General features: G+C 41.0%; 1 protein-coding gene across 4 annotated transcripts in view; it reads left to right on the top strand.

Moving 5' to 3' along the window:
- Nucleotides 1-245: 245 nt before the first annotated feature.
- The window catches only part of LOC106812983 (endoplasmic reticulum membrane-associated RNA degradation protein-like), a 42,162-nt gene continuing 28,227 nt past the window's right edge, over nucleotides 246-14,180 (top strand). The window contains exons 1-11 of one of the 4 annotated variants that reach the window (XM_014817019.1): nucleotides 246-920; nucleotides 1,421-1,578; nucleotides 1,931-2,029; nucleotides 3,016-3,105; nucleotides 3,358-3,455; nucleotides 3,944-4,065; nucleotides 4,452-4,572; nucleotides 4,744-4,846; nucleotides 7,640-7,738; nucleotides 7,999-8,169; nucleotides 13,768-13,848. In XM_014817019.1, the coding sequence (XP_014672505.1) occupies nucleotides 551-920; nucleotides 1,421-1,578; nucleotides 1,931-2,029; nucleotides 3,016-3,105; nucleotides 3,358-3,455; nucleotides 3,944-4,065; nucleotides 4,452-4,572; nucleotides 4,744-4,846; nucleotides 7,640-7,738; nucleotides 7,999-8,169; nucleotides 13,768-13,848 (1,512 nt within the window). In that variant the 5' untranslated portion in view covers nucleotides 246-550. The remainder of the gene's footprint in view (nucleotides 921-1,420; nucleotides 1,579-1,930; nucleotides 2,030-3,015; nucleotides 3,106-3,357; nucleotides 3,456-3,943; nucleotides 4,066-4,451; nucleotides 4,573-4,743; nucleotides 4,847-7,639; nucleotides 7,739-7,998; nucleotides 8,170-13,767; nucleotides 13,849-14,180) is intronic. The other 3 variants (XM_014817021.1, XM_014817022.1, XM_014817020.1) reach the window with 3 other exon arrangements.

Raw genomic sequence — 14,180 nt, 5'->3', positions numbered from 1 at the left:
GTAGATAATTCCCTATTATCTACTCCTGCTAATACCCATATCCATAGATATCTCTATGGAATAATAGGGTAATAGGGTAGATAGTGTAGATAATAGGGAGTAGATAATTCCCTATTATCTACTCCTGCTAATACCTATATCCGACATATCCATAGATATCTCTATGGAAGTTGATGATGATCACTAATTCCGGCAACAGGGGGCGGGGTAGTTACTTTTCAATATGTCAGCCCCCAGTTGAAAGTGGCTTATTATATTATTACATTACTAATACTAACCATAACATCAACAAATTGCCAGGTTACGTTTAGATTAACACTCTCGTTGATAAGAACAGTAAAATAGAAGTTAAATAGAAGTAGGATTCGCGTATGCAGTACTAGGCGAATATACAAGTCGTTCAATTTAACACGATAGGAAACGGTTCCTTGACACTTGATAAATTGATAAGCCTGAACCACATTAACTTATGCCATACTCGGCGACTGGGAAAAAGTACTTTTGGGGAGTTTTGCTTCAAACTCAATTGGATTGAATTATCTAACGAATAATGACATGTGACAAGGTTGCAAGTGCAAGTGATCTACATAACTTAGCTTTGCCCGATAAAGAGACGTTCCTCTCTCCACCAGTCTCCCAGTTATTAAATGATAGTGGTACCAGATCAGGGCTTTCATTCAGTTTGCAGAGATATTTAGTGCCTAGTGGTAGCAACGACGAGCAGAATTACAACTTTTACTATTGCTGTGAGTGCGATATATATAAATTAGAAAGAGGTTCTATAGTCAACGGAGAAGAAGATGGTACAGATTGGCAGAAGGCCACTTGCAACAGTTTACCTATAGAGAGCAGTGATCACCTCAACCATGTAATATGTCAGAACATAATAAACTGGGATGCTATTTATCGGCTTATTGGAGGTAAGTAAAGTACATGTAACTAAAGCATTATTTACTATATAATTAGACAAACGGTTTAAAAGGCGTTATCTTGTAAATATTTATTTGATAAATATGAGGTTATGTATCATTTACCTGCCAGAATAAATTGTAAGGATAATATATAACTAACTATCATCAACAACTTGTAAACTATAACAAATATAACAATCATAAGAGCCAATAGATGCAAGGTTTAATAATGTTTCGACTAACATCGGAACCTAACATAGAATCATTTTACTATGGCAAAAGTTTATCATTTATGTTTTCTGGAAATGTTAGAAATTAAAATCGATCTATATCCAAAATGTGGCAGAAACATGATGCCAGTGTAATATCATGCTAGCACTGTGCGAGGGTATCCACGATGCATAGAAACAGAATTTATGCTTTATCTAGATCCTACAGTATCTATCTAGTTATGCCTTTGTTTTGCCTTGTGTAAGTTACTCTCGTACAGAGAAAGCCCTCTATTATAGACATCCCAGTAGAAACCATGGGATTCGAGAAGCACAGCAGCATTGTGCAGAAGCTTGTTCCTGTGATGGAGTGCAGTGAGCAGGTTCTCACTGCCATGTCACCCAGTGTATTTCGGATGAGCCACATGAGCAAGCTTGGTTGGACAGGCCAGCCTGAGGTTGGTGTGATGCTCGAAAAAGAAGAATCTCTTCAGCAATTATTCCAGGGCAATTCCTGATCAATTATTAGTAGTAGCAGGAAGTGGTACTGACGTGTAGATGTGTGATTTAAATGTGCATGTCTTCATGAGCCCTATAATTTTCATATCTCTACCACAAGCCATCGATGGCTGGTATTGCTAAGCATTTGATGCCACCCAAGTCTAAGCGTGCACATGTCAGGCTCCCCTCCCCCATAAAGATTCTATTATAATCAGCCCATTTCTCAAGTAGCATTAATTGTCACCAAAATACTGTTGTCAGTCTCTTTCCCCTAAATTGAAAAGCTGGATTTTCCATGCATCTTTACAGGTTATAGTGGACTGCTTCGAGATGCTACAGAAGGGAGCTGGATACCACACACTCTCTATGCTTTTATTGACCGCGGTTCTAGAGAGAGCTCTTGGAAATGTGTGTCCAGTAGGAATATCAGGGAGACATGTATAAATTAATATACGTATACGGCAGGCCTTGCTTTTCGAGACTAGTGATCATTCTCTCGCACCATCTCTCACATAAAAGTGACTCCATGTGAGAAATTAATCATTGAATGTCTAGACAAAGAGGACTTACATTTTAATGTAGGATATATAGGGCATACTGACTTATATAAAGGACATATATGACTTATAGGACATATAGTATTGGCATGCAGCTATTTTATTTTTATTCACAATGGTTCGATAAACCCTTGCTGTTAGACTTGTTCTGTCTGGCTGTTAAAGTTCAAGACTTCAGCAAGATTCAGCAACTTTGTCATTCATTGTTTTGCTTCATCACAGTTAAAAGCTGTGCTCCTAATTAATATGTAGCCATATTAGTTGATATGCTCAGCACGATTATTTATTTCCTGCAAAGTGCCCTTATAAGGGTTCTGCTCAAATCAAACTCAAGGTTTGTGAAGTGGTTAATTTTAATGTAGCAAAATAGCTGCATGTATGTGCCCCAGAAGAATACTATCAGTCTATGAACAAATGTGACGTGTGAGATATAGTATATACACTCATATGAAATATGATTACAGTATATTTGCAGTTTAAAGGTTGATGAAGGTGGTCTAAAATAGATGATTCTATTGCTTACATATTGAAAACCCTTAAAATTCACGAAGCATATATAAGTATAGAAAAATGTTTATTGTGTAGAAAGAAAATGTTTGAGACTTGTGTATATAGTGGGAGTCATAAATCAGTTCAGTAGAATATGTCAAGAGAAATATTCCCAACTGTCTTGATACTTTTAAAGCGCAAGGCCTGATTCTGCTATTTTTAAACTATATAATTTTATCTAATGATACTTAATTAGGGTTTGCTTCTCTGCATTTCTGCAGTCGAACTGTTACCCAGAAATGTACATCTGTGGTTTATCTTTTTGGATGTCTTTATAATTGTTTTCAGGTTTACCTACTCAGAGGAGTGCAGTGTCCTTCACTTCTGAATACCCTGCTCTCTACACCAGAGCTTGTTCACACATTTGGACAATTTCAGGTACTTACTTGTATCGTGTTATTGTATTGTATTGTATTTTTTTACTTGTGTTGTATTTAAACGTCGTAAAGATCGTCAAGAGATGGTTGTGGATAAAGAATGTTGAAAAGTTCCCTGCTATTTAGCTAAAGAAATATACGTCACTGCTTTGCATCAATGTGAATAAAAGATGCTGGATCCAAGGCATAGCAACGTGGAACTCCATTACTTTGGCTTTCCTATTCCTAATTAATTTCTCTGACAAATTTCTAGATGAGTATCTTGAAGGTATTGATGGGTCCACCCACATCTCTCAACCTGAGAAATATCACTTGGCATGGCTTTGCTGGGCCTCAGGAAATACCGTTGAGGTTCGCATAACATATTAGACACACAATCATTTTTATTCTGTCTTACGTTAGACATCTGTGGCTTGTGCCATGATATTTTCGAGTGGCTTGGCATGTCTATTAAAATTTGGTATTGTTTGGCCAAGGCCCTTTGATTTAAAACTAGGTATAAATAAATGCTTTTGTCTGAAAAGTGTCTGGCCCACTGTTAGTGTCCTAACACAGCCAGTGTTACTTAAAGTTATCCCAGTTCATTTATTCTCAAAACCATTGCAATCACACACAATTGGGTCCAATGCCAAACAATTGTGAGATAAAAGGACACAATGTTTTCAGAGAAAGAAAGAGGATTGAGTCTATACTATCACAATAGGACAATGAAAATAATATTGCTTAGAGAGAATTAATTGAAGTAATAATATCAGTGCTACAATCATGTCTGTTTTCATGTTCCAAGTCAGCTGACCATTACCTTTCACATCACTGAATACTGCTGACCCGATAACTAGGTGTGTAGCATTCCTGATTCTCATCATCGTATCGCTGGGAGAGGTCATCGGTGATGTAGAAATTCCTCAGAGGCCATACATAGCATACCCACATGTGAGCATGTACCAGGGTGTTCTCCCAGGTAAAATCATTTTTAATCGTGTTTACTTAACATGACAATCTTTGCCGACTCGACTCAAAACTGATTTAATTGTGTTAATAAATGGCAGCTTACAGTTGATATGTATTGTTGTATGTTGGGTGCAGGGATTAGATGAAGGTGATAAAAAAAAATCAAATACCAAGAAGATCTGTTTGCTTTGTCATTTAAAAAATTATTTGAGCTCTATTTCGTGGTATACCTTTTCCTCCAATTTAATTTGCTAAGCATGGTTAAAATAGACCATGTACAAAATGAACCAATGAATAGAAATCTTGCTCTGTTAAAAATTGTTGGCAGCATAAATAGGTGATGTAACAGTGAGTTTGTATGATATTTTCTAACTGAATGTGTTTTCATGTTTGCAGCTATTTCGCACGTAAATTGCCAACCCGACCTGTGGAAAAGACTTGTTCACTCCAGCTGCTTTGTTACACCGACATTTAAACCATACTGGGAGCTCGCATTACATTTATTGCAGCATGGAAGGTAAGGAACTTATGCCTGCCAATACACATGAGAAGTATTATGAACTATTGTCAATCAACTATGTGTCAACTGTCAAGTATACGGTTGTTTCACACACTTATTTGCCAGTTTTTCCTATTTCTGCTATTGTATTATATAAATTGTTCACGTTTTTTACAAAATGGATTACAGACATGGATACGGGTTGGCACTGTTGCTGCCACAGCTGGAACATGGTCTTAGGAGGGTGTTCACTACCGTTAATAAATGTCAGGAACGCATGCTGACCGCAGAGGCAAGTTTTGAAGAGCGGCTGCTGACTGCTCATGTACTGTGATTTGCAGCCTGTGGAGTTGTTGTCTGCTTTTGTAACGGCTGTCCTCTGCTTTCCCTGTGTAATGTCAGATATAACGTGTCGGTTTAATGCTATATAATGCTAAATGGCTGTTGTGTGCTTAGCTATTGTTATTGACTAATGAGAGTGCCAATAGAAGGATATCCTAGTCAGAACAATTGCACTCAAAATTTGAGGTAGAAATCACCAGTAGATGGCGTCCATAGGCTACAGGGCTGATATAGCATGATACAAAAATTACCTACAAATACTTAGAAAACGACAATTCGTACACCACATGAATTTTATTCATGCTAAATCAGTATACATTCACAGTATGCACATGATACAAAAGTTCTAATGGCTCCTTGAAACGAATTTTCTGCATGTTTTCCAGATATCATCTTGTATGCAAATTAGTTCACCATACAAATGGCTCTATCCATAGCAGTGTTGTAGTCGAGTCCGCACCCCCCGAGTCCGAGTCCGAGTCCAAGTCCGCACCCCCCGAGTCCGAGTCCGAGTCCGAGTCCGCGCCACCCGAGTCCGAGTCCGAGTCCGAGTCCACACCACCCGAGTCCAAGTCTGAGTGAGAGTCCAGTTTTAATAAAAAAAGGGAAAAAATCGGAAAAAGGGAAAAAAGGGGAAAAATCAGAAAAAAGGGGAAAAAGGGAAAAAATCGCAACAGTGCATCGTAGACATTCGAAAGTGTATAGCGATGTTTCACGTGACGTCATAGATCAGGTCACGTGTATTTGTTATGTGTTGTGGTTTGCAGAAGCGAAGCGTGCTGCTTGACATTTACAGATGAATGACCACATGTTCTGATAGAAAGCGCTGTTTATGTAGTGCACGTACACGTGCGTGCTGCGTGCGTGCGTGTGCATGTACACGTGCGTGCGTGCGTGTGCACGTACACGTGCGTGCATGCGTGCGTGTGCACGTACACGTGCGTGCGTGCGTGCGTGTGCACGTACACGTGCGTGCATGCGTGCGTGTGCACGTACACGTGCGTGCGTGCGTGTGTACGTACATGTGCGTGCGTGCGTGCGTGCGTGCGTGCGTGCGTGTGTGCGCGCGTGTGCAGGTACACGTTCGTGCGTACGTGTGCGCGTGTGCAGGTACACGTCTGTGCATGTGTGCGTGCGTGCGTACGTGCGTGTGTGTGCAGGTACACGTGCGTGCGTGCGTGCGTGTGCACGTACACGTGCGTGCATGAGTGTATGCGTGCGTGTGTACGTACACGTGCGTGCGTGCGTGCCTGTGAACTTACACGAGCGTGCGTGCGTGCGTCCGTGTGTGTGCACGTACACGTGCATGCGTGCGTGCGTACGTGCGTGTGTGTGCTGGTACACGTACGTGCGTGCGTGCGTGCGTGCGTGTGCAGGTACACGTGCGTGCATGCCTTCGTGCGTGCGTGTGTGCGTGTGAACGTACACGTGCGTGCATGTGAGTGTGTGCGTGCGTGTGCACGTAGACGTGCGTGCGTGCGTGCGTGCGTGCGTGCGTGCGTGCGTGCGTGTGCTTGTATCGAACAATATCACGCATCTGCTTGCTGCAACTGCGCACGAAACACATAGACACGAGTCATACGAAACGTGTCAAAGTAACGGATCCATTTCTGTTTTACGCAAATGACATGGCTTGTTGAACCAAATTAGAGAGTGCTAGTACCTTCGAAGTGGTAGAAGAAGAGAAGGAAGTGGTAGAAAAAGGGACGAAGTGACAGCAGATTCAAACCAAAGGGACAAGAATCTTAATCGAGCCATTGAAAACGTTACAAGATTAGACCGTGTATCTAGAAAACCTACGAGTTTTAGTTTTAAATCCTTGTAAACTGCCTCGTGTTACAATATGTACAGTTGTGTACTATTTATGTAGTGGCCTCGAGCCGGTCTCGACCCGAGTCCTCGAGTCCGGAGGGCTCGAGTCCGAGTCCGAGTCCGAGTCATTGCACTCCGAGGCCAAGACCAAGACCGAGACCAAGGAAAACGGTCTCGAGGCCGGTCTCGAGGCCAAGACCGACCTCGAGACCTACAACACTGATCCATAGCATGATAGTATGGCTCTATATAGCATATAGAGCCATATAGCTATATAGCTATATATAGCATGGCTCTATCCATGGCAGATCCATAGCGAAATGTGTCTAGAAAACCAATTGACCTATTTCTGTATATAGGGCCATATTATATGTACAATTATGTATTATTATGTATTATTATGTACAATTATGTACAATTATGTATTATTATGTATTATTATGTATCATATTATAGCCATATTATATGTACAATTGTGTATACGCAGGACGTAAATGCAGAAGAGTACTTTCTAGTGGTAATTATTAAATGGTTAGAAAATTGTTCTTGCCAGGACAAGAAGCAGTGCAGCAGTGAATAATCGCAGAAGTTTACTGTATTATGCCTAATGAATGAGCATGGTTTCTTAGGCCATTAGAGATCAAAACATAATCATATTACAGTTTACATATTCATGAATTTTTTTTATGATTTAGGCAAACAATGTTCATTTGTATTAGGTTTGTAAAGAGATATTTAAATGTCTAGGTCTGAGTTCTCATGTCATTGCTATTGTATTTTTGATTTTACATTTGGTGGCTGTCACCAGTTCCTTTTTCAAGGAATATATTTCTTTTTATAATTTCTTGGTTTTTGCACTCGATTTATTGAGGAGCGTGTACCTTGAGTCACATCTCCATACGCTGCAATTTCTTCCATTTATTTATTGCAGAACACGGTGCTTTTCACAACATTTGATGAGATGCTCTTGCCTCAGCTGGCTGATGGACGAGAGAACAAGCTGATGTCAGCTATAGGAGAATCGTACATGGTAACAGTTTACGCGGTTAAATCACCGAATGACGAACCGAAACCGTTTAGACTTTTTGTCTCTGAGTAGGGAATCAGGCAGAGTTTAAATGTAAAGGATCAGAGTGTCTTCAAACTTCTTATTTAACCACCGAGACGGAAATGCTTCGTAACACACGCACGCACGCACGCACGCACACACACACACACACATATAAATAGATAGATAGATATATTACGATGCATATTTGTCTTGTCATTCCTGTCATTTTAATGTCATAGATGGTGCTCTTTGACCTGCTGGTGCACACTGACGGCCCGCGTATTCGCGATAAACTCAGCCACGGCGAGATCAACTTCTCCAGCCTGCCGCTGGTCCTATTCGATCATGTCAGCGCCCTCTGTCTTGCGTTCTGCTCTGCCTGCCTGCCTTCTGATGCTCCGTTGAGGACGGTGAGTGTTGTGAGCATCTTGTCTCAGCATTTTCTAACAAAAATGGCAGCCATGTTAACATCGAATTTGTTTTTTTAATACTTTTTTATTCATTCTATGCTGGAATAATATCACCACTATGCGAAAGTTTCCGAGTTTTGGCTGATAAAAGCGAATGATCAATGTTTCGAATAATTTGTGTAGAATTCTTTCCTATTTATATCCCGTATTTATTATCCACATCTCCATTACGTGTGTATAACTAACTGTGCTGTATTGTCCTTATATATATATGTCACATTTAATTCCTTTTGTCCCCTTATGTACGATATTCTCCAATACATCAAACTTCACACAGACACAACCTTTATAATTTTTTTAACACACCGGTATGATTAGATACTGTAACCAAGTTTCGTTTGTTATGCTTAATTTTGTTACAAATTTTTTGGTTTCAGGCGGCATAGTTCATGTTATTTTTATGCACCGCCCAGGGCAAATAATTTCCTTGCTATTTCCAGACAGGCTAATAAAGTATCCTTACGTTCGATTCTTATATACTATTATATTATATAACACTGACCTTATAATAACATCACTAGCACCTACAGTTGTAACACTGTTGAACCCATGTCCCCTATGGTTAAGATATATTCACTTGGGAAGAAACTGAAGCAACTACATCTGCAGGGTCTATTAGAAATTCCATAAGAGATTTCCACAAAAATTAAACTTCTAAAGGTGAATATTGGCAGATGTTACTTTATAACCATGTCACTGCTTGTTAGGATTTATCGGATGAGTTAATCAATCGGGAGGTTATTTGTGTAAAATCAACCGAATTTTACACAAGTGATATTCCATGAGTGAAAATCTCCTTACTAGTTACATTTGGGGAGTTCTCGACGATCGGCAGCCCAGATATTGCGCGAAGCGCGAAAAACGCCGCGTAGCGGCACACTAACACAACAACGCTGCACTCATTGAATAGCAATTTCAACGGGTCTACTATAGACGCAATTGTGGGGCTATATCGCTGAATTGAGCAGTTCTGGCGATTGCACGACGGGTTTGACTACCCACGTAGCTAGAGATTTCCTAAAAATTGTCGTAATTCTTGGTTCGCTACTCGGCGGGCTTGGTTTGCTGTAAAAAACGGAGTTGAACTTTTTTGTGCCAGCGACTAATTCATGCCCCCATATCAGTGACAGTGTAGTACATATGCCCTGTGATAGATGGCGCAACGAGGCTATATGCATAGCGTTTCGCTACGACTTTCCTGCAGACCGCTCGGCCGGCTATAACCTACACTGCTCCCCGGTAGACAGTTCCACATGCTACACTAACTAACTTCAGTGTAGCGAAGGATACTTGCCGGAGTGAAGGTGGCGAACGGGTACCAGTCTAGCTATAACCCCTAAACTCCATCCAGCGCCCGTTCATACACTCTCGTAGTTTCTACGAGATTAGTTTAGCTCTAGGGTACTAGTACTAGAGCTAATTAGTTTATTTAGTACTGCCCCGTGTCCGATCCTCCGCTGCTGCTGGAACATAGGTGTTTGTTTACGTTTGGTGTACATTGGTCGGCCATTGATGGCATACCAACGCTGATCCAGGCATCCGTACTGTGATAATATGGGAAAATGTATGATATTTAGCGATGTCGCAATAGCCGCAGTTGTTAAAGCGCCGTGCTACTGGCGCAAACGTTGCTGGCAAAATATTTTCCCTCATTTATTTATCGCTGCCAGTTTTCATTATAACGTTTTTTCATTACACCTTCTACCATGTTCGTGCGTCTATCATGCGTCTATCGTCTATGCGTCTATCATGCGTCTATCAAGCGTCTATCATGCGTCTATCATGCGTCTATCGTGCGTCTATCATGCGTCTATCGTCTATGCGTCTATCATGCGTCTATCATGTTCGTCTGTTCTAACTATGTGGAATTATGGGATACTAACTCTGAGTTACTCTAAGTCTTGCTCTGCGTTAACTCTCAGTTATTTAACTCAGGATTTAATCCATGTTTATGAAACCCAAATTTAACTCGGAGTTTACTAACTCAGAGTTAGTGAGATTAACTCAGAGTTAGTCTTAACCTAGGGTTAAAGTTAATCCACGACTGTGGAACCGGGTCCAGGATACCACTGCCACAATCAAACTGCATGCAGTGCCCTTTCGCCCACTCAAGATACCACTGCCACAATGCTAGCACTATTTTTAAAGTGGGCGGAGCTCGGGGGAAATCCAGCGAATGGAGATTCGTAAACAGCGTATGATTTGAAAGAGGTAAATGGGCGCACAATTCGTGTACTATTTCGTATCACTATTTTATAAAAAATATCATGAAATAACGGTCGGATTTTTAATATCTTTGCAACTTTTATACACAACAGTTATACATTCTCCGGCGATCATATATGCGCCGTTTAGCAATATAAGTCTTACTACGCGTGACAAATGTCATCCAAATCTATCATATTGAGGAAGTTGCCGATTGTGTGCACAACATCACGTTACATGAAGAACTTCAGGCAAAACAACGTCGCCGACATCTTTAACATGACGGCTGTCAACAGTTCCTTTCAACACGACGTAGGTACTGCTGTCATGACGTTCTGTAGCAGCACAGAGCAGAGCAATACGCAGAGGAATCGGTTCGATGTAACGAATAGCCACATAATGCGCATACTCTCTCGTACAACATTCTCATCCATTTCTTCATGCAATCATGGTGCGATCTCTCTGGTGTTCACATATCAAGTGTTACATAGGACAGGCGTCATGGGGCGCTGTACAACTTATAGTGAAAACGCCTAAGACCACACGGAAATGGAACCACCGCGAAATCAAAAGCTTCGCTTTCGCCCCCCCCCCATCTGTACGACTCCCCATCTAAGTCGCGAGTTCCTCCCACGTCCCAAATCTCTGCCCTCTGTGTCCCCCGCTAAAATTCCGGACTGTTCGCTGGCAGCTATGGATCCGTGCGCCGACCTATACATTTGGCGCACGGATCCATAGCTGCCAGCGCTGTATACTGTCGTAGGACGTTCCCGCGGTCGCGTGCGCCTTGCCGCGGAACTGCGCGCAAGATCCGCGCTCAACGGTTAGGATCAACACCTCCTTTCGGCAACACTTCTCTGGTATCCCGTCTCATCTGGATGTGTTAGATGATATCGCTGAGGACCACTGTAGCCATCGTTACAGAACTGTTACACAAAAAGGAATGGCTGATAGAAGTGAAAAACCTGTCTACTGTCACGCAATACAGTCCAATTAGGTCTCGGGCGAAACCATTAGGAATTAAAGTAGAGGGACTAGTTCCTAACAACAAGCAAATTTTATTGCCCTCAAACATCTGGGTTCGTGGCTCCCCATCGATGTTAATGCAGAATATGTTAGAAAAGTTACGAAGAATATGGCGTGCTTTTATTACCATGCCATATACTCAGATGAATTGAACCACAATTTCGGGATTCATCACGAATTATTTTCCTGAACGAAATTGTACGAAACGACCAATTTTCCTATCGGTCGCAATGCTCACAGAACAGTGCAGGGAGCGGCATCTTGTTTAGCTGTTTTTGTTATGATTCATTTGCAGTCACAGTTGCATTGGATCGCGTAGAGCTGAGAAACCTATCAGTGCGTTTCACTGAGTAGTAAAATGCGTGTGCGTTGCAATATTATTATTATTATTATTATTATTATTAAATCTCTAACCTATTTTACACTCATGCCTCTGTTTTCAGTCGGGCTCTCCTTTCACACGTTTCCTCTCATTGCTGTGCCTTGCCAGTAGCTGCGTAATTAATCTGCTAGCTATCGAACCTAAAGGTACGAGCACGAGCAAAGGGACTCTTATTGTCTCACCTCGTTAATTAACAGGATCCTATATGGTCTGCTCGCTTCTGAATTGATCGATGTAAGGACAGATGGTGAATAAACCACACATATCTACAGTGTGATGCTGCATAAATTGTGATAAATTGTGCAAAATGCCAAAAATCCATATTGCTACGTGTACAGCTGAATGGTGCATCTGTATAGAACAACTAACTCATTGTTTAGCAGATTGCGTTCGCGTGTGCAACTACAGGATGCAGCAACAACCTAATTGGAATGTAATATAATATAACATGACATAATATAATATAGTCCCGGCCCCTCCACTCAGTGTTATTTAGGGTACGCATATGCTCGTTCCCTCCCTTTGAAAGCACCCCCCTATCTCAGGACTGCTAAAATTTCTGAACCCCCTTTCGCGGGCTTTTTGCGGGTTTTTCCTGCCTTGGAGACCCCCCTAAATCCGGAACTCCTTTCGCGGGCTTTTTGCGGGTTTTTCCTGCCTTGGAGACCCCCCTAAATCCGGAACACTGCTCAATGTACCCCCTATCTCAGGTGAGCTCTCATTCCAACCGTAGTGACGTTAGTGTAGCGTGTGGAACTGTCGAACCAGTCTACACTACGTAGTGTAGAGTTCAGTGATCGAGGGGAACAAGGGGGCAATATTTTTACATTTCAAAATTAAATAATCCTGAATGAGCTTTCAAAACTAGCAGGAATTTCAGGAATTTGATCCCGGGATTTGATAAAGTTTTCTATGATATTCAAGATGAAAGAGAGAGAGAGGAAAAACACCCCCTTTTTAAAGAAATCTCCGGGTGAAAAGTCAAATACACCCCCTTTTTTACAATTTTTGGGCCGGATTTTGTCGCGCGAAAAATACCCCTTTACCGGAGATTTTGGGAACGCGCATGCGGTCCCTCCAACCTCGGAGTGGGGGGCCGGGAGTATAGTATAATATTTTTTATATATTCTTATATTATTTCAGGACTGTATATAAATAAGGCATGGCCCTGTGCGACCCAGATTCACTCACTCACCCATGTACCTCTTTCCAATTATCTCCGGGTCCCGCCTTTACTCTTGCTCTGTACTTATGTACAGTTCTCCAATATTGCTTTATTATGTGTCAGTGTCCTATATTCTCTTCTTATGTACCACTATGTTGTATTTTCACATGTGCTATTGTTTGGCATTGTCGTTTTCTTTACACCTGCCCTGTATTTCTTTCTTCCACATGTACCCCTGTCCTATATTATCTTGTTATGTATATTTGAAATGTATTGCCATTTTACCCTGAATTTTCTCTTATACTGTTGTTTTGCATCAACCTTCTTATACTGCGATCTCCTATTTCTGCCATATATGTGAGTTATCCATAGCTAGAACAGACTACGTTGTCAATACACAACATAACCCTACATACACATTACATATATGAGAAAGTGAACCCATTGCTTTTCGGGATGTGGATTTATATTAGACCATTTTAACTACCTAGGAACCGGGAAATACCAATTAATTAAAATAAAATAGATTGTAAAGATTAAAAAGAACTAATAATTGCGATTTAACTGTAACCTGGGAAATTGCACACGTTTTACCTCGGATACTCAAAAATGGACTCCCCCACATCATTTTCCTTTCACATAAGATAAGATACGTAAGATACAAATATAAGATACAGTGACAAATCAATAAGAGGTGCAAAACAATGCATATATATATCTACTAAATTACTCTAACACTCTCTGACACTCCCACTATTAGGAGAATGGAGTCTACCGGCTACTGGCGGCTATAAAAGGCTACGAGTCGATATTCCATCCGAGATCGGCACTCGTGCGACAGGTAATCAAATTAGTAATTTTACACGTGTTCGCTTGCCGAGTTTGTGTGATCACATTTAAGTGCACGTCCGTGATCATGATGGATCATAGTAGTGCATTACTCGTCTGGATTCGCCTTCTATTTGTGGGTATGAATCTGTTAAAAACACATAGCGCATCAAACAGACGAACAAGGGCGGTGTCCCGTTGTGCACAGTTTCTGTTGATGCACATGATTATGTGAACTTGGGTAAATGTTACATATTTTAATGTGGACACAGAAAGTTTGAATTATTCTGATAATACTAATAATAATAAGAAGAAGAAATAGAAAAATAATTTGCAGTCCTATGA

This window comes from Priapulus caudatus, unplaced genomic scaffold (genome assembly GCF_000485595.1).
Source record: "Priapulus caudatus unplaced genomic scaffold, Priapulus_caudatus-5.0.1 Scaffold709, whole genome shotgun sequence".
Taxonomy (NCBI): Eukaryota; Metazoa; Priapulida; class Priapulimorpha; order Priapulimorphida; family Priapulidae; genus Priapulus; species Priapulus caudatus.
The sequence above is the reverse complement of the archived record's forward strand: the minus strand, read 5'-3'. Positions and strand labels throughout refer to the sequence as shown.